Source organism: Myotis nattereri (assembly GCF_964212035.1).
Source record: "Myotis nattereri genome assembly, chromosome: 2".
Lineage (NCBI taxonomy): Eukaryota > Metazoa > Chordata > Mammalia > Chiroptera > Vespertilionidae > Myotis > Myotis nattereri.
In genome coordinates, this window is record NC_138076.1 from 215,709,841 (window position 1) to 215,729,840 (window position 20,000).

General features: G+C 65.1%; 1 protein-coding gene and 1 long non-coding RNA gene across 6 annotated transcripts; one reads left to right on the forward strand and one right to left on the reverse strand.

Moving 5' to 3' along the window:
* Window positions 1-5,104: 5,104 nt before the first annotated feature.
* MLC1 (modulator of VRAC current 1) lies at window positions 5,105-19,654 on the reverse strand. Of its 5 annotated transcripts, none has more exons than XM_081084908.1 (13): window positions 19,279-19,360; window positions 18,713-18,893; window positions 17,623-17,712; window positions 16,430-16,483; window positions 16,015-16,116; window positions 13,702-13,797; window positions 13,345-13,416; window positions 11,245-11,361; window positions 11,030-11,086; window positions 10,618-10,740; window positions 7,917-8,082; window positions 7,605-7,730; window positions 5,105-6,256 (listed from the first exon to the last, which is right to left on the reverse strand). In XM_081084908.1, exons 1-13 carry the CDS (start codon window positions 19,332-19,334, stop codon window positions 6,153-6,155), a joined length of 1,344 nt encoding a protein of 447 aa, XP_080941034.1. In that variant the 5' UTR covers window positions 19,335-19,360; the 3' UTR covers window positions 5,105-6,152. The 5 variants fall into 5 exon arrangements, with proteins under 5 accessions (XP_080941034.1, XP_080941033.1, XP_080941036.1 ...); XM_081084907.1 differs by having other exon boundaries at window positions 13,684-13,797; XM_081084910.1 differs by lacking the exon at window positions 7,917-8,082 and having other exon boundaries at window positions 13,684-13,797; window positions 19,279-19,654.
* On the forward strand, window positions 8,781-9,381 carry LOC308514640. Its single transcript, XR_013995602.1, has 3 exons — window positions 8,781-9,020; window positions 9,059-9,103; window positions 9,328-9,381. It is a non-coding gene; the product is annotated as an uncharacterized lncRNA (long non-coding RNA).
* Window positions 19,655-20,000: the final 346 nt, after the last annotated feature.

Below are 20,000 nucleotides of genomic sequence, written 5' to 3' on the forward strand. Positions count from 1 at the left end.
GCCGTGAAGAAGAAGGGACTCTTACCTCTGGCGACAGCACGGACGGACCTGGAGAATGCGGTGCTGAGTGACATAAGCCAGAGAAAAAGAGACACCAATCGATGTCACTTACATGAGGAATCTAATGAACAAAACAGCAGCAGACTCATGGACACAGAGAACAGACCCACAGCTGCCAGAGGGGAGGTGGGCTTCGGGCTGGGTGAAAGGGGTGAAGGGATTAAGGGGAAAAAATTCACAGACAGACATGAGTGTGGTGGTTACCAGAGGGAAAGGGGGTGGAGGAGGTAGGAGAAGGTGAAGGGGGATCAATGGTGAGGGAAGGAGACTCAGCCTGGGGTAGTGAACACACGATACAATATACAGATGATGAGTCACAGAATTGTGCCCTTGAAACCTGTATAACTTTATTAACCAATGTCACCCCAATTTCAAAAAGCAACAGCTGGTGTCAGGAGGACCCCTGACCCCTTCGATGCCCCCGCCCCAAGCAGGTAATAAATCTTCCGCATGCCAGGTGCCCACCCCAGACACGGGGGTTTCGGGGCTGAGAATCAAACTAGAAATTAATAACAAAAAGGCAACTAGAAATTTTCCTAAACATTCAAGAAGTAAGCGGCCCACTTTTATTTTATGTAAGAAATGCATATTACATAGATATTTTTTGTTGTTGTTGTTAACCCTTCACCCGAGGATGTTTTCCCGTTGATTTTTAGGGAGAGAGGGAGAGAGAGGGAAAGACAGAGAGAAACATCGATGTGAAAGAAACACATTGATTGGTTGACTCCTGCAGGAGCCCTGACCAGGGCCAGGGCCCGAGGAGCCTGCAACCCAGGCATGTGCCCTTGACCGGAATCGAACCCGGGACCCTTTGGTCTGCAGGTCGACGCTCTATCCACTGAGCCACACCGGCCAGGGCCGCAGCCCTCTTTTAAAATAAAACATGAATCAAAGCCAATTTCAAAATGATCTGAATTAAATGAGAATGAGAATGTGACCTATCAGAGCACCGCAACGCAGCTGCGTGGTGATCGGGGGGAAGGGTGCCGGCTTAAGTGCGCAAGTTAGAAAAGAAAACAAGCTGAACGTTATCTAGCTGCCACCTCAAGAGGCCAGAAAGAGACCAATTAAAGGTCGGAGCGCAGCAACAATAAAAGAAGGTAAGGCTTCCATGAAATGAGAAGCAGGCGCACTCTAGAGAAAACAGGCAAAACCAAAAGTTGGATCTTTGCAGCATTTTTTAACGGATAAACCTCTCCAAGGCTGGTCAAGAAGAAGGGGAACACGGGTTACCAGCAGCAAGAATGGGAAGGGGCACAGGACCGCCACGCGGGATTGAAATGACGACACGATCCTATGAGCATCCGCGTGCCAGGAATTTGACAGCTCATGTCAGACGGGCTCAACCAAACTGACATAATAGGAATCTGGAGGGCCTATTTCTGTTAAAGAAATTCCCAAGTGAAACAAGGTCTGGGTGGCAGCACAGGTCAATTTTCCCAAATATTTAAGGGAAAAAATATACATAAAGAAGAAAAAAGCGGCCAAAAAAAGAAAAACAATTAAAAATTTTAAGAAATCTTATATAAAGCCTTTCATTGAATGGGAAAACCGGGCTCTTTTCAACTCTTTTCATGAAGCCATAAGTTTAACACCCAAACCTGTCAAGAATGCTACAAGAAAGGAATAGTAAAGGCCGATCTCACTCGTAAAAAGAGATGCGAGTCCTGCCTGAGCGGCTCATTGGTTGAGCATCGTCCGGGGCTTAGGGCTCCATCCTCAGTGCGGGGCGTGCAGGAGGCAGTCGATGTATGTTCCGCACATTAATGTTTCTTTCTCTCTCTCCCTCCCCCTTCCTCTCTCTCTCTCAAAAAAATTAATAATAAAAAACGTAAACAAAAAAAATTCTAGTCAAATCCAGCGACATATGAAACAAAACAGCAGGACCACGTGGAGTTTAGTCCATGAGTCCAAAGTTGATTTAATGTTTGACAATCCCTCAACGTAACCCACCACACTCATCGCCGAGAGAACAAATGTATGTATTGCCATCTCAATAGATGCAGAGGACAGTGTGGGGTAAAATGGCAGAGCTGTTCGTTTGAAAATTCTTAGTAAACCAGGTGAAAAAGGGAACGTCTTTAACGTGTGCAGCAGTATCATCCTTCGTGGTGAAATACTGAGCACCTTCCTTCTGCGTTTGGAAAAAAACAACAAAAAAGATGCCCACCCTCCCACCTGCCTTCAACATTCTATGGCAAGAGCTGGCCAAAGCAATAATGCAAGAAAAAGAAATAAAACGATGAAGAGGGGAAAGGTTTGCAGATGAGTGTGCACAAGCCTAAAGGAATCTGTTCGCTATTGTAATTCGTAGGTGTGTTCAGGAACGTCACCAAACTAAACACACTAGAGCCGCTGAGAACATGAAACTTGAACATGTCGCCGACAGCAGCATTCAGAAGGTCTGGCGTCCCTGCACTGAGACCGCCCGCTGGACGGTCGGGGCGCGAAGACCGGACGTCAGATGGGAGCTCTCGCCCGGACGGACCCACAGGCGGTGCGTGTGCAGACCGACCGCTGGACGCCCGCACTCGCAGGGCAGAGCCACAGCCGCGGGGCCGTGCCGGCCTCCAGGAGCAGCCGGGAGACCGGGGTGGGCGCACTGACCACCAAGCCCCGGAGGACCACCGGGCAAGTCCACGGAGCAGATGGAGAAACACCAGCGAGTCTGATTTTCACAGAAACACGGCACAGGGCGGCGGGCGGGCAATACTGACTGTTCTCTTCTCTCCAGTCTCCTTCCGCGGAGGCCAACGGGAGCCGCCTCCTCTCCCCTGGCTCCACTCCAGCCCCCGGCAGCTCCTCCTTCCTCCCTTCTGCTCCGGGCCCTGCAAGGGGGGGCGGTCAGGGGCGGATCCAAGCCCGGAGAGGGGGTGGGTGGGGGGCGGGGGCAGGCCTGAAGTCGGGCAAATTGAAGGTTGGGCACAGGTCTGGAGTAGGAGCAGGGCGGGGGAGGGGTGGGGAGGGCAGGCGTGGGGATGGGTGGTGTGGGCTGGGGGCAGGTCTGGGGCAGGCGTGGGGAGGACAGGCGTGGGGAGGGCAGGCGTGGGCCGGGCAGGCGTGGGGAGGGCAGGCGTGGGCCGGGCAGGCCATTTCCAAGGGCGGCTTAGAATGCCCGGCGCGGCGCGGGGGCTGGAATTCTACCGGGAGGGCGGGGCGGGGGGCGGGGCGTGGAGTCCTGTGTGGAGTCCACGCGGCCGGTGAGGAGCGCTCACCCGGGAGTGGTCCCGAGGCCCGTGCGGGGCCCCCAACCTCCACACCGTCCAGCGTCCCGCGGTCGCCCGGGGAGACGGGCGGCTCGGCGCCTTGTGCAGAGGAGGGGCGCGGGCGGCGGGGGCGCGGGCGGCGGAGGGCGGTGCGGGGCGTGGGGGCGCGCGGGCGGCGGAGGGCGGTGCGGGGCGTGGGGGTGCGCGGGCGCGCGGGCGGCGTGGAGCGCGGGGCGCTGCTGCGGCTGCTGCGGGGGCGGCGGCGGTGCGGGCGGCGCGCGGGGCCGCCGGTGGGGGTGCCCCGGGGCGTGGGGCTGGGCTCCGAGCTGCGATCCGCGGGGCTGCGGGGGCTGGCGGGGGAGCGGAGGCCGGGGCCGCGGGCGGCGCGCGCCATGGAGGCTCGGGGAGGAGGGTCAGCGAGTGACCTCGCCGCCCGGCCCGGATCCCGGGGTCCCGCCAGAGCGCGCGGTTGGGGTCACAGGCGCGCCCTGTGGTCAGAGCCCCCCAAGTCACAAAGACCCGAGGGTCACAAGCGGTCCCGCCCCCAGGGCCAGCGGCACCGGACGGGCTCCGCCCCGCGACCCGCGGCCCCACCCAGGCGGGTCTGAGCCTGCGCCCCGGGTGACCGGGCTTGGGGGTGCAGCGTCCCCCTCTGTGGGGATGAGGGGGGGTGGCGGGGCAGCCCCGTCCCGCGTAGGCACCGCCTGGCTCGGCACCCGGGTCACCCGAGGGGTGCGCTGCTGCCGGGAGTCCCCGCTCCCCAGGGTCCTGCCGCTCCGCCTCCGCATCTGCGGAGGGACAGACCCGCCCCAGTGCCCCCGCCCGGTCTCTTTCCGAACCTGGATGCCGCTGTTCTCTGGTTTAACATCGTCTTTCTTTCCTGTGTGGCTTCCCGAGACGCCTACAAACCGAGGGTCCACCTCCACTGGGTGGTGGGTCCGTGGGGGGACCCTGGGCTCTCGCCGCCTCCCTCCTGGCCTCGGGGTCACAGAATCCAGAATAAATGGAAGGCGGCGCCCCTCCATCCGCGTCCTGGGTTTACTCCCGGCCTCATCAGGACCCGCAGGGAGGTACCATAGGCCACAGGCACCTGCACCGGCTAACGGGCTAACGGTCCCTCCTCGGGCAGCGCTAACTACAGCGAGAAACTGAATCTGACCGAGGATCACCTTTTCCAACCCCACCAGCCGATTTCTCAAGTTCTCTCTGAACTAAAGTACAAGCCAGCGTGAAGCCCCAGGTGCCCCGATGCGGCTCTAGGACTCTCTGGACCCCCACAAAGACCTGGGCGCCCTGGGCATCCCCTGGGGTCCTGTCCCCGCTCAGGGGCATCCCCACCTGCCACCGCCTGGGAGCAGCAGGGAGAGCCGCCTGGCCCCTCGCCCACCCGCCGAGCCTCTGGAGCTCACGGACGGCAGGGGTGCCAGGGCAGGGGGTGCCAGGGCAGCGGCTTTGATGACCCCTTGGCTGGCACGCTCCACCCGTCAGGTCTGACCTTGGCAGCTTGTCACCTGTGCTCAGACGTGAGCCAGCAGGGCAGACCGAGTCCCCCACCAGGCCCGCCCCCGTCCCGCCCCAGCCAGCAACGGTTCCTTGGTTCCCTGGGACGCGGTGCATGTCCCTGAGCTGAGGCAGCGGGAGCCTGAGCCTCCCAGCACGGCCTGCCCTTTCCCTCCTGGCACTGACCACGTAGCCCTGGGGGTGGGGGTGCGCACAGCCCCTAACCCGAGCCCTGTTCCCCTCAGACGTGCTCCCACCGTGGGATCTCCCAGTGCCACATCAGTTATTCTGATGACTCCAGGTGCCCTGAGGACAGACGCACACAGACTGCTTCTGGGCCATGATTTTAATCAAAGCAAATGTTATTCTCACACCCAAACTGCCTGCAGCCCAGCAGGTGGAGGCGACAGACAGAGACCCGCCCAGGCCAGACCTCAGGGGAGTGAGGACGGAGAGGAACTACTTGTTAGGGGATGCGAGGCCTCCGGGGCAGCTGAGGGCAGCGGCCTGGCCCAGGTCACCGAGGCTGGGAGACGGGACCCCGTCAGTTTTCAAACCCTTCGATGCACGTCCCCCCAACAGTCACTGAGCCGCAGTGGACAGCCCACCTCCATGTGGTTGACAAGGGCTTGGGAGCGGGACATGGGGGGTGACAGGTGCCGACAAGCGCCCCGTGGACCGGCGCCCTGAGCAGGCAGGCGCTGCTGCAGTGGCTGGGTCAGGGGAGGGCAGCAGGGGCAGGTGGACAGCATGGGAGAAGCGTGGAGGAGGCTGCCCTGTGCCCGTGCTCTGGGCGCCCCAGTTGTGTGGGGTCTGAGCACGGGACAGAGCCTCAGGTCTGCTCTCATCAAGGAAACAGCGTGGGGCGGGGGCTCGGTCGGGAGAGAGAGGCCGAGAGGGTGGAGCCGGCGGCCCGCTGTCGCACACAGTAGGTGCTCAACCAAAACAGGCAGGAGCCCGGCCGGGTGGCTCAGGGGCTGAGCGTCGACCTATGAACCCGGAGTCACGGTTCGGCCAAGGGCACAGGCCGGGTTGTGGTCTCGATCCCAGTGTGGGGCGTGCAGGAGGCAGCTGATCAATGATTCTCATCATGGATGTTTCTATCGCTCCCTCCCTTCCTCTCTGAAATCAGTAAAAATATATTTTTTAAAAACCCACAGAAAGCGGGGTAGGAGCCAGGTGAGGTGCGGGAGGAGCGAAGCAGGCAGCAGGCACGGTGGCCAGGAAACTGCACAGACCAGCGCCAGAGTCCAGCCCCACACGAGCCCCCCTCACCCCGAACCGAGCTGACCCGCCAATCAGAACAGTCAACCTATGCCCATTGGGAACAGACACTCGGCAGCCCGACCGCCCTCAGCGGGAAGGGGTTAGAGTAGTAGCTCGAGGTCACGAGTGCCTGTGCCGGTCTCCGGGCCTCACTGGGCCATCTGCACCACCACGGCTCTCCAGGCTCGCTCCTTGTCGAACTCCCTCGGGAGGCTCCTGGCCACCTGCGACAAGACAGGCACAGGTCATCACTGGGCAGCCGTACGCGGGCAGGCGGCTGCGGGGCCTGGCAGCCCTCGGCCTGGGAGAGTCTGCCCTGGCCTCCACAGGAACAGAGTCTGGGCTGGGGGTGAGCTCTCCCCGTGGCCACATGCTGGCTCTCGGGGTGGGCCGTGGCCTGGTGTCCAGGAGGCCGGGCTCCTGGGGACCCACATCTGCTCGTGAGGCCTCTCTTCCTGCCGGTTCTCGGAGGGGCCGGCCCCTGGCAGAGCCAGCACCTGTATACAGTAGGTGCTCAATAAGTACTGGCTGATGGGGGGACAATACACCATAGCACAGGAGTAAGTGGGACTTCCAGGCCCTTCCTTGGGGCAGGGGATGCCACCCCCACAGAGAGGGGTCTGGACCTGGCCTGGGACACTGATGCCATTGGCTGGGGCCTGACCCCAGGGAAGGAGGATGCTCCGGGCAGCGGTCCCCCAAGACCTGCAGAAATGGAGGCAGCTGTGGGCGGCTCCCAAGTCCTTCCCCCAACTCTGTACCCTAGTGTCAAACACAGAACCAGACCCATCGCTTGTACAGCAAGGGACAGAGCCGTCCCCACAGGAGACCGACCACAACCAGGTCACAAGGAAACAGTGGGTCTGAGACTCTGGGGTGTGTGGTGGAGGGAACAGTGGGACGGGATGGAGGGCAGTCACTGAGGACGGGGCCCCGGGCAGGAGCCGGTCCCAGGACCAGGAGCAGCCTGGTGGGGACACAGCGCCAGGGTGTGCGGAGCACAGGGCGTGAGACTGAGGAGCCTGGGTGGCTGGGTGGGAGGAGCGCCCAGTGCACTCGGGGGCCTGCAGGACCCTGCACAGGGCATCCTGCACCTGAAGGGCGGTGGGCCGGGGTCCCATGAAGCGGGACTGGGTGGGCTGCCCACAGGGAGGGAGGGAGCCTCAGCCGTCAGGTGTGGGGCAAGAGGTGGGATCTGGGCGAGTCCAGGTGGCCTGAGCCTGAGCCTGACCCTCTAGAGCAGCGGTCACCAACCGGTGGTCCTTGAGGTCCAAAAGGTTGGCGACGGCTGCTCTAGAGCCCGCCAGCCAGAGGTTGTGATGCCACCGCGTCTGCCAGGAGCAGGGGCCCCTCCCACAGAGCCACGTCCAGCGGCCCGGGGACCCTGGGAGGCCGCGTGAATCCTGGCACGTTCGCAGGAGTAAATCAAGGCATTCAGTCCGGGGCATGTCTTCAGGGTGGCCTTGCGTCTGCCTGGCTTTAAAAACCACACATTCCTCTCCCTGCAGACGCTTCCTGGGTCCTGAAAGAAGGCGGCAAGGGTGGGTGCCACCTCCCGGGCCTGGGACTCACCTCCGCGGGGCGCTCCTGGGGGCGAGCCACCGTGAAGCGGGCGCACTGGACCACGGTGCCCGTGTGCAGGCTCGCCTGCACCACCAGCTCCAGCAGCAGCAGCAGCAGCAGCACATCGTAGGATTGCTGGTGGGAGACAGGCGTGAGCAGCCGGCCACGGCCCCCCGCCAGGCCCTCAGCCCCCCGTGACCCCCGGCCCCCGACCCCCCGGCCCAGAAGGCCACCGTGGGAACCTAATCAGAGGACCCTGGGTGCTCAAGGCCATTGCCACACGCAGGCGCAAAGGCCAGGACCCGCGATCGCACCGCGCACCCCACGCAGGCGCCTTCCACCGCCCAGGTGCTGCCGTCACTGCTGGGCAAGAAGCCTTTTGTCTCCGGTTGAAGATGGTGGTTGGCAGCTGGGCTGGCAGCTGTCTGTGCGGCTGCTCTGAAGAGCTGTTTGTCTGCTGGCTCCTTGACAGCCATGGCTCCTTGGTCTGCAATAAGGTCTCTCATAGGCCTAGACAGTGATGGCGAGCCTACGACACGCATGTCAGAGGTGACACGCAAACTCACTTTTTTGGTTGATTTTTCTTTGTTAAATGGCATTTAAATAAAATAAATATCAAAAATGTAAGTCTTTGTTTTACTATGGTTGCAAATATCAAAAAATTTCTCTATGTGACACAGCACCAGAGTTACGTTAGGGTTTTCAAAATGCTGACACGCCGAGCTCAGAAGGTTCGCCATCACCGGCCTATGACCACTCATGTCTTCTCCATCTAACGCCAGCGTCCAAGGACCTGCGCCCCCACAGCTGGGCAGCGAGGAGGGTCCAGGAGGAGGTACCCCACAACCCCTGCGCGGGAACCTCAGTGGCGGGAGCAGGGATCCTTCCGCCCGAAGCAGCGGCGGACTCAGCTCTGCTCCGGGTTTAACGGGCACAAAGGGGCCCTGAGCGGCCGGCCAGTCTCCCGTGTCCCCCCCACAACCGCCCGGCCAGCACGGGGGCCGCGGACCCGCCCGGCCACGCCGCAGGGCTGCTCGGTGCATGTGGAGAAGCCGGGCCGGCGAGGCCCCACAGCTGTCCTCGGGGTGGGGTGGGGCGGCGCCACCAGTGGCAGCTCCCGTGTCCAGGGCGGGACCGCGCGGCCACAGACTGAGGACGGAGACAGGCGGGGGAGAGCCACCCACACACAGGCCTCTTGGATGCGGGGCGCTGCCCACCAACACCCCGGAGAAAGATGCCCCCCACGTTCGCCCAGGTAAAGAGGGTGCGGCGCTCGCCTTTCTATTACAGCCGAGACCCCGGAGCAGGTCAGGCATGTGGGTAAGTTCACCACACACAGCAAACGGCTCGCGGAGCTGAGGCCACTGCTCACGATGTCAGAGCCACCAGAGATGCAGAAGGTCAGAGATCACGGAGGAGGGACAGGTGCACAGGTGGACAGAGGTCATGGGGAGGAGGGACAGGTGCACAGGTGGACAGAGGTCACGGGAGGAAGGGCAGGTGCACAAGTGGACAGAGGTCACGGGAGGAGGGACGGGTGCACAGGTGGACAGAGGTCACGGGGAGGAGGGGCAGGTGCACAGGTGGACAGAGGTCACGGGAGGAGGGGCAGGTGCACAAGTGGACAGAGGTCACGGGAGGAAGGGCAGGTGCACAAGTGGACAGAGGTCACAGGAGGAGGGGCAGGTGCACAGGTGGACAGAGGTCACGGGGAGGAGGGACAGGTGCACAGGTGGACAGAGGTCATGGGGAGGAGGGACAGGTGCACAGGTGGACAGAGGTCATGGGGAGGAAGGGCAGGTGCACAAGTGGACAGAGGTCACGGGAGGAGGGACAGGTGCACAAGTGGACAGAGGTCACGGGGAGGAGGGGCAGGTGCACAAGTGGACAGAGGTCACGGGGAGGAGGGGCAGGTGCACAGGTGGACAGAGGTCACGGGAGGAGGGACAGGTGCACAAGTGGACAGAGGTCACGGGGAGGAGGGGCAGGTGCACAGGTGGACAGAGGTCACGGGAGGAAGGGCAGGTGCACAGGTGGACAGAGGTCACGGGAGGAAGGGCAGGTGCACAGGTGGACAGAGGTCACGGGAGGAGGGGCAGGTGCACAGGTGGACAGAGGTCACGGGAGGAGGGGCAGGTGCACAGGTGGACAGAGGTCACGGGGAGGAGGGGCAGGTGCACAAGTGGACAGAGGTCACGGGAGGAAGGGCAGGTGCACAAGTGGACAGAGGTCACGGGAGGAGGGGCAGGTGCACAGGTGGACAGAGGTCACGGGAGGAAGGGCAGGTGCACAAGTGGACAGAGGTCACGGGAGGAAGGGCAGGTGCACAAGTGGACAGAGGTCACGGGAGGAGGGACAGGTGCACAGGTGGACAGAGGTCACGGGAGGAGGGACAGGTGCACAGGTGGACAGAGGTCACAGGAGGAGGGGCGGGTGCTGCCAGCCCTCACCTGCTTCAGAACAGGGGACAGCTGCTCCCGCCTCCGCTGGCCAGGACCAGGGCCCTCACCTGGGGTCTAACAGCACAGACGCCTCTCCCCTGGCCTGGCAGCTGCCCTCGGGCTGCCTGTGCCAGGGGTGCCCCGCAGAGTGTCTGCAGCGTCAGGACCCAGAGCAGCCCGGCCCGTCCCAGGGGAGCAGCTGGTGCCCAGGGGACTGCACGTGTGTAATGAGAGGAGACAGAGCGCTCGATCCCCGAGTCGGAGGAAAGGCCAGGAGAAATCGTTCAGTTTAAAGAAAAAGGAGCCGGTGTACAGACGTGACAGGGCGGGTGGCCGGCCTCCGGGTCTGACTTCTGAGCCGTGAGCGTGTCTCGTGGACTCGAAGCCACGGTGAAGGGGAAAAGCACCAAATCTCACGGCGGAACAGAAACGGGAGCGTCAGCGTCAGCGCGGGCGGCACCACAGCACCGGGGGCACTTCCCTCCCAGGGCCTGAGCGGAGGGCAGGGGGCGGAGGGACACGAGGGCGCCAGACACCGACCGCCCCAGGGACACGCCCGCAGCCGGTTGTAGAACTCGCACCTTGAGGGTGGGCGGGTAGTCGGCAAACACCTCCAGGACGCGCCTCACGCTGAAGGTCAGGTAGCCCGCGGCCGTGAAGAGCAGCGGTGCCGTGAGGCTGCAGATGGCGGTCAGCACCTCCACCTGGGGGGCAGGCGGCCGTGGGGGCCGGTCAGCTCGAGCCACGCCTGCGCCACGCAGCCCCTGCTCACGGTCGGGCGGGTCTCGTGCCAGGAGTCTCAACATGGGCCCCTCTGACTGTTCACACGGGGAAACCGCTCCTCCTGCTGCCGTGAGACCTGCCCTGCGCCCGTCCCACATCCACAGCGAGGCTGCAGGTCGCTACCCGACAGACACAGGACGAGCCGAAGCTGGGCTCCTCCCCCTCCAGGACAGCCCCCCCCGCACCCCCCCCAGCCTGGGTCCCACCTACCAGGCACCTGCTGGGACACTCCGCTGTCACGTGACTGGCAATGGCGCCTGGGAAACACTGAGAGGGGAGAGAAAAGGAAGACACTGGAGGCGACAGGCCCAGGAGCGGGGCTCCGGCCGTGCCCTCCCGCCCGGCGTCCGATGGGAGCGGCAGGGCGGCCAGGAGAGGGCCGTGTGGCCACGCCAGACGGAGGAGGCCGCGCTGGAGGTACTCACGGCCACGAGGATCCAGAAGAACGTCACCGCGAGGTGCGGGCTCGAGACGGCCTCGTGCACGTTCAGAGTGATGACCCCGCCCAGCACGGCGGAGACGCCAGCAACCACCTCGATGACCTGTGGGCGACAGTGGAGGCAGCGTCCCCGGGGAGGTGGGCCCTGACGTGACCGGCAGGGTGTGGGGCGCGAAGAGCTGGGGCGAAGGAGCCGCACCGTCCGAGTCCGAGGACGACCTTCCCAGACACGGGACACACCCCCCCCACCGGATCAGCGGGGGCGCTGCCGCCTTCACGGGGGCAGGACACGGCCGGCGGCACGTGCCACGGGCACCTCGAGCGAGCGGGCTCCACTCAAAAGGCCCAAGAAGGACAGACAGTGACGTCCGGTCGCTGTTCACAGACTGAGGAGGCAGCCAGGCCCACAGCAGCCAGACTGGATGTGCTCTGGCTTTTACGGCAGAACCACCCCCCAGGCAGGCTGCTGTCCTGACGGAGGGAGGCCACCAGGAGTGATTCTAAGCGCGACGTAACCCCAAACACCTCCGGCCCAAACCTACAGGCCACAGAGAAGCCCAGACGCCAACTCCCGTGGGAGGCGAGCAGCTTGGTTACGGGACCAGCAGACGCAGAGAGAGACTCAAAGTGAAACGAGAGGGTGGCCACCTGATGGATCCTCCAAACAGGGCGCCCAGGGGCAGCAGGTGTCAGCCAGGACTGTGTGCCTCACCCCACATCTGCAGCCCGCCTGCACCCGCACCCGCACCCGCACCCGCACCCGCACCCACCCACACCCACACCTGCACCCGCACCTGCACCCACCCACACCTGCACCCGCACCCACACCCACCCACACCTGCACCCGCACCCACACCCGCACCCGCACCCACACCCACACCACCCACACCCGCACCCGCACCTGCACCTGCACCCCACCCCACCCACACCTGCACCCACACCCGCACCCGCACCTGCACCGGCACCCGCACCTACACCCGCACCTACCCACACCTGCACCCACACCCACACCCACCCACACCTGCACCCGCACCTGCACCCCACCCCACCCACACCTGCACCCGCACCCACACCAGCACCCGCACCTACCCACACCTGCACCCCACCCCACCCACACCCGCACCCACACCCACCCACACCTGCACCCGCACCTGCACCTGCACCCCACCCACACCTGCACCTGCACCCACACCCACCCACACCTGCACCCGCACCTGCACCCCACCCCACCCACACCTGCACCCGCACCTGCACCCGCACCCGCACCCCACCCCACCCACACCTGCACCCGCACCCACACCTGCACCCGCACCCACCCACACCTGCACCCGCACCCACACCTGCACCCGCACCTGCACCCGCACCCCACCCACACCTGCACCCGCACCCGCACCCCACCCCACCCACACCTGCACCCGCACCCGCACCCCACCCACACCTGCACCCGCACCCACCCACACACACCTGCACCCGCACCTGCACCGCACCCCACCCACACCTGCACCCCACCCCACCCACACCTGCACCCGCACCTGCACCGCACCCCACCCGCACCTGCACCCCACCCCACCCACACCCGCACCCACACCCACACCTGCACCCGCACCCGCAACTGCACCCCACCCCACCCACACCTGCACCCGCACCCGCACCCACACCTGCACCCGCACCCGCACCCGCACCCCACCCACACCTGCACCCGCACCCGCACCCCACCCCACCCACACCTGCACCCGCACCCACACCTGCACCCGCACCCACCCACACACACCTGCACCCGCACCCACCCACACCTGCACCCGCACCTGCACCGCACCCCACCCACACCTGCACCCCACCCCACCCACACCCGCACCCACACCTGCACCCGCACCCGCAACTGCACCCCACCCCACCCACACCCGCACCCGCACCCGCACCCACACCTGCACCCCACCCCACCCACATCGGCATCTTATCATCCACACCTGGCAGCTCCCACGATGCGGTGCTTTGGCACCAACCGCACTGCAGGAGCCGCGATCCCCACAGACAGCACCCTGCCCTCCCCCAGTAACAGAAGGAGCAGGAAGATGGACGCCCTTACGGAGTAGGCCTTCAGGACCCGCGCAGGGAACGCCTCGCCGGGCAGCGTGCTGGCGCTGTCGGAGCTGGAGCCCTGGAGAGAGAGACGGGTGGGGTGGCCTGCCTGCGTCCTGTGCTGGGGGCCGCCCCCTTTCCCTCCCCCACCTCCTTCCCCTCCCCGCCACTCCCCCAACTCCGGCTAGTGACCCCCAGGCCTGCGAGCAGCTCAGGTAAGCGTCTTTCTCACACGTGAGGAAACGTTCCTGCCCCAGCGGCACTTTCCACAGACAGACCGGCCTCTTCACGTGATGCTGGGGAGGTCAGCACAACACCCCCACCCCCCGCCCCCCACCCCGCACACCTGCACACGGCCGCACACCTGCCGGCGGGACGCCTCGCTGGCCCGCGCGGAGACGATGACCGTGGCCGCCATGAGCAGCTCCAGCAGCAGCAGCAGGATCAGGTTGAAGTTGATCTGCAGGGGCCGAGGGGCGGGGAGCGGGGCTGAGCGCCTGCCTCCTCTGACCTGTGACCTGGACCCCGGGCACAGGGCTGGGTGCCGCCCGCGGCTGATCCAAGCCTGGCCCCTGGCCCATCCTCCCTGCCGCCGGCCCTCCAGGGCCCCTGCTCTAAAGAGAGGAGCACCCCTTGGCTGGTGGCTCAGTGGTCACAGCCTCGGCCCCTGGACCAAAGGGTCTCGGGTTCGATTCCCGGTCAAGGGCTCATGCCTGGGAACAGGTTCCCTCGGGGGGGGGGGGGGGGGCAGCCAGTGGGTGTGTCTCTCACATAGATGTCTCCTCTCTTCTGTCCCTCCCTCCCTCCCTCCCTCCCTCCCTCCTACCCTCTCTAAAAGCAACAGGGGAAAAAATCCCCAGGTGAGGATTTGAAAGTGGTAACAGTTAGAGAGGGAACCTACATTCACCCCGAAACCTGTGCACGTTGCCAAAGACCGAGGCCACCGGGGCTTTGGGGCGCTTCCCACTTCCCGCCCTGCTGACAGGTACGCGCCCACCTCTGTACTAACGGCCAGAGTCACGTCCGTTAGTGCTCACAGAGCCATCGCTAAAAAATGTAACTTGTGTACAAGCGGGCCAGTCCAGGGCCTGCTGCACCTACTCAGGAGGCTCCCCCCAGCAGCCCTCATCACCCGGGGCCAGGTCCCCAACAGCCAGGGGCAGCCCCCGTCCCGGAGCCCACACTTCACACAGCCCGTCCTCAGCTGCTCCCTGCCCGTTCCTCCCTGAGACCACAGCGAGGGCTCCCACACCCCTGCCCTGCTCTTGCGCCCCCACCCTGCTCTCGCGCCCCCACCCTGCTCCTGCGCCCCACCCTGCTCCTGCGCCCCCTCCCTGCTCCTGCGCCCCCTTCTTGCTCCTGCCCCCCTCCCTGCTCCTGCCCCCCTCCCTGCTCCTGCGCCCCACCCTGCTCCTGCGGGGCCCTCCCTGCTCCTGCGCCCCTCCCTGCTCCTGCGCCCCTCCCTGCTCCTGCGCCCCCTTCTTGCTCCTGCCCCCCTTCTTGCTCCTGCGCCCCCTCCCTGCTCCTGCGCCCCCTCCCTGCTCCTGCGCCCCCTCCCTGCTCCTGCGCCCCCACCCTGCTCCTGCGCCCCCTCCCTGCTCCTGCCCCCCTTCTTGCTCCTGCGCCCCCGCCCTGCTTCTGCGCCCCCGCCCTGCGCCCCTGCCCCCGTGTGGCCTCGTGGCCCCTCCTCCTGGGGACTGTGAGCACAAACTGTCATCTCGGTGGCCAGTGTCCCCGGACCTGGCCTCCCCACACCTGAACGATGGTAAACCTACATCTCAGACCCAATGCAATTAATACGCTTGCTCTACAGAACTTGCATCAAAACACAGCGTGGACTGCCCACGCCTTCAGGGCGTCTGGGAACTGACCACCTGCTACAACGGCCCGGTAGTCCCAGGAAACCGGCACAGCCCTGACGGTGCCTCCTGACCACAACAGGCAACGTGGGAGAGCGGTGCGAAGTGGGTGACTCGTAAAAATAACCACCGGGCGACGCGCACACGGCACCCCTGGTGCGAGCCCTCAGCAGCCCTGCGCCCACCCAGCAGCCAACCATCTCCCGTGCGGACCTCGCAGCTGGGCGACCCGCGTGTGTCTGTCCATTTTTGGTGGCTTGTTAGCCGCTCAGCCTTCCTCGGGGCCGCCCCACCGTTCCCCAGGTCCCAATGCCGGCGGCTTTCTGGGAGGACCCTGGGGTCCCCGTGTCTGTGAGTCGCCTCCGGCTCTGGAACGAGAATGATGGCTCTTCCGTTTTTCTCAGAGGCGCCCCTCACCACCAGTGCGTCGCAGACTCGATGAAACACAAGGTGTCCCCCAAAGCGCAGACCCACTGAGTAATTATTAACTCCAGGGGTCACACTCAACAAGGAGAAACTCGGTTGAGCTATCAGCTGTTAGAGTGGGTGCACGCTGTGGGGGACCCCTGCGTGTCACCATGTCCGTTGACGTCTAAGAACTCGTGAAGGCACTGAAGTGGCATCAGCCATCCACCCGCTGAGTCAGGAAAGCGTGAAAGACAATCCCCTCCCCAGAAGGATGAACGAACTCGCCACTGGGTCGGACGCGAGCCGTGACACAGGCACACGCGGCAGCAGCCACGCGCCCCACAGACTCGCGGCAGGAGGCCCGGGAGGAGGCGGGAAGCGTGGGGACCCACATGGCCCCGGCGACTCACGTCGATGGCTGACGGGTTCAGGACCAGTTTGCATCCAAACCAGATCAGACACGTCGTGGTGACCGCAAACGTGGAGACGAACAGCAGCTGGAAGCTGGGGACCTGGGAGAGAAGTCGGGGTGTGCTCCTCTGCACCACACTAACCCCAACTCCAGGCCACTCGTGGGGAGGCCACGGACTCACTCCCGGTGAGAGGGTGGGGGCTCGGGCTGCCGTGGGCAGTGAGGTGCCTCCACCCAGGCACACATGCGTGCACATAAGTGTACGCACGTGCACACGAGTACACACACTCGTGTAGGCGTGTACACAGGTGAGCACACACATGTGCCTGTCGGCCCCGCAGGGCCTGGTTCCATCCACAGCCACGAGCTGTGCGGCTGCCCAGGGCCCAGCGACTGGACCGAGCTGGACTCACCACGTCGGCGTTCCTCCGGGAAACAGCGAGGCTCACGACGGCCGCGGGGATGCACTGGAAGAGAGAGAGCCCGTGAGCGAGCCAGTGAGCGCTGAGCCTCCCAGGCCCGAGACGGTCGGTCGCAAAACCAGGGTGGCGGCCACGGGCCGGCCCTGAGAGGCCCCGTCTGCAGAGCGGCTGTTCTGGAAGAAGTGTCAGCTTCCTGGCGGGACGGGAAGGGCCCCTGTGTGACCATGTCCAGGTGGACGCTTGGAGGCGGAGGCGGTCCCTGTGGGAGACGGGGCCCCAAGGGCAGACGCTGCAGGGCAGGAACTCAGGAGCCGAGTCCCAGGGCGTTCTTGTCGGGGCCACTGTGACCCTCACCGGAGCAAAAACAAGGGAAGAGGGCAAGTGTGGGGTGTCGGGTGGGGAGGTGGACAGAGGGGGCCAAGGGGCCTCAGGGGCCACACCGCGTGTGGCTCTTGGGGGTGACACACCTGCAGACACTGCCGTGGGCACAGCACAAGCTGAGGGGCGGGGCCTGCGGGCCAGAGCAGTAGTTGGAGGGGGAGGGGGAGCCCTTGGGACCCCATGACCCCTGTCACTTGAGGGGGAAGGGCATTGCCAAGATCTACGCCGGGACCCCCAGCCTAGGCTGGCGCTGCCCTGAAGCCATCAGGGTCAGAGGTCAGGTCACTGTGGCCCCAACAAGGGCTGCTCCAGAGGTAAGGACAAAGGTCACCTGGAAGGTTCTCCGAGAGGCAGGGCGGGTGTTAGATCTTTGTCCTGAGGCAGCACAGGCCGCCCAGGGCGGGCGGGAGGGGAGCTGTGTCAGTGGCTTCAGGTGTTGGAGGACCTGGCGAGGCTGCAGCGGGAGAGCGGGCAGGCGGGAGGGCAGGCGAGAGGCCCCGCGAGCCCAGGGCGTGCCCGGCCGGCCAGTAGCCTGCAGCGGGGCACAGCGGGGAGGCGTGGGGCAGCCCAAGTCCCCGGGGGCCTGGCTCTGAGAAGCCAGAGACCAGGGAGCCACTTCCAGCCCAGGAGGCCGCGGCGGGGCTCAGACTCGCTCATCGGTCGTTTTCAAACGTCATGAACCCCTGAAGCTGAGGCCCCAGAGGAGGTGCTGACTGCCGAGGGCCAGCCACGGGACGTCTCGGAGCACACACCCAGCCGCACCCCAAGCTTCGGTCCAGGACCCGCCCGAGGGCACTGCTTACCGCGCCCGCCGCGCAGCGCAGGTAATCCATCTCGGAGGGAAACACGTTCCCCAGGTACAGCGAGCACCCCGAGGTCACCAGCAGGCAGCCCTGCAACACAGCACGACTCAGCCGCCCCCGCCCGGGGACAGCCAGGGCCCACCCTGCTGTGTTGGCTGTGGGCTTCAACATTGACTTGGGGAAGAAAAGGAGGCGCCCTGTCAGAATCTAAGGGAAGAAATGATGCCTCTCCCAGAAAATGCCCTCCCCCCACCAGGGGCAATTTTGGGGCCTTAGGACCCCCACTACCGGGTCCAGGCACGGAGCCTCGTCCAGCTCAGGGCCCGGAGATGGGAATTCACTGCAGAGGGTGAGGCTGCGGGGCAGGGAGGGGCCTTGTCTGTCGCACTGTGATGGCAGTGCTGGGGCCCAGGGCCTGGGCTGAGGAGACACGGCCCACACCTACGTGAGGTCGGGCAGCGGAACAGGGGCTGGGGGGCGGCTCCGAGTCTAGGACCCCGGAAGCAGGAGCGGGGGGGCTTCCTCAGTGCCCCATGGGGTCCCGGCTGGGGGGAGGGCGAGCAGGACTATCGGGGGTGCTGCCCAGGGGGCCGGAGGCCTGGTTCCCAGGTCACCAAGCTCGTCTGAAGGTGAACGTCCCAGGAAAGTCCCCTCCAGTGTTTGGTCCCCCGAGCCTGACCCCCAGCTCCCTGCTGGCTGTCCTTGGCCCCTGGGCCTGCTCTGACACCATGGCCCTGCCTCCCACCAGGGGACACCGTCCCCCGGCCACTCTGCCGGAGGCTCCTCCCACCCCTGCAGGGTGACTCTAGACCCCCTCCAGGAGGCCACCCCAGCTCCATGCATGACCCTGCGGACAGTCAGGTGGGCCCTGGGCTGTCCCAACTGTGGCAGGACCCAGGGCAGCCAGAGCCCAGCGGCCAGTGGGGCTGGGGCCACAGATGCAGGTGAGCGGAGGACCGATTTGGAGACCAGCCCCCCGGGGCTCTCCAGAGGCGGGTAGGGAGCGGCTCGTCCCACGAGGCCTGGGAGCGGCATCGGCCAGGGCACACCTCACGGGACGATGCCTCCGTGGCCCTGGCACGCGACTCACCCCCATCAGCACAGAGAAGACCCACGTCTTGCGGCTGAAGCAGGGCGGCAGCCTCGACGACAGCGGCAGGTCGCCGGCCTTGGCGTCCGCGTAGCCCTCTGCGTCCGGCCTGCCGCGCTCCAGGGTGGCCGTGCGGTCGTAGCCGAGCTCCTCCCGGCAGGACTCCTCCCGCGTCATGGCGCTGGGGACAGACTGGCCTCGTTAGTGCCGCCCGGAGCTGTGCCCGGCGCGCTGCCCACTCTGCTACTCGCGGTCGCTCTGGAAACGCGCCGGTTAAAACAAGTTCCCAGTGAGGGAGGGCCGTTCACAGCAAGTCCGTGAACTGAACAAGAGACTCGCTTGCTTCCTCCCTCAGCCCCTTTCCCAGCAAAGCCAGCCCGCCTCTGGGTTCGGGCGGGTGCTGGCCCTGCGTCCTTCACCCCCCACGTCCCAGGAAGCGCTGGCTCCTCCACGCCCTTCAGTTGCTCAAGGTGGTCACGGAACCATCACCCCCCCCCCACCTCTCTCTCTCACACACACAGGTCCCGTCCGTCTGTCTGTCCGTCCGTCCCTCCGTCCGTGCTCACCTCCCCGGGCTGGTGGCGCCGGTCTCCGGGTGGGGGGCTCGCTGCTGCCCAGTCATCCTGCCGGGCCTTCCAGCAGCGACTCCTCAGGGGGAACAAAAGCCCAGCGGATCTGCGCGGGGCCAGGAGCAGGAGAGCCTCGTCCTGAATGTCAATGAGGGGAAGCCGTGACCCTGGGAAGTTGGCGGTGGTTGTGTAACCGCCGGCCTTGGCAGGGCCTGGATTCGCTCTGGGAAACGGAGGGGCCGCCCGGGTCCCACTCAGCACAGGGAGGGCGTGGGCGCCGGGGGCGTCTCGGAAGAAGTGCCCCGAGGGGATCCCCCGGCACAGAGTCCCGAAGGCGGAGGCCGCGGCTCTGTCTTGGAGACGTTTTATTCGCAGCGCCCTTTTCCCATCCCCTGCGGTCATACGAGGAAAGCCCCTGCACAACAGCACGCACACGCACACGCACACGCAAACACACACACGCACACGCAAACACACACGCCTGCGCGCAGCCCCGGCCGGGTGGCCCTGGCCTGCTCCGGACTCTGGCCGGCCGGCCCCGCAGGCAGCCCCGGAGTCCCCGTGGCGCCCTCTCCTTCTGCTCACTGAGCAGAGAGAAAGGCCAGGACGTGCCTTCCCCGGAGACGCTGGCAGGGCGGCACAGCCGCAGGGTCTGTGTGTGCACGGCGAGCTCAGGCGCCCGGAACGCCGGCTCCGCACACACAGACCCGCGGGAGGTG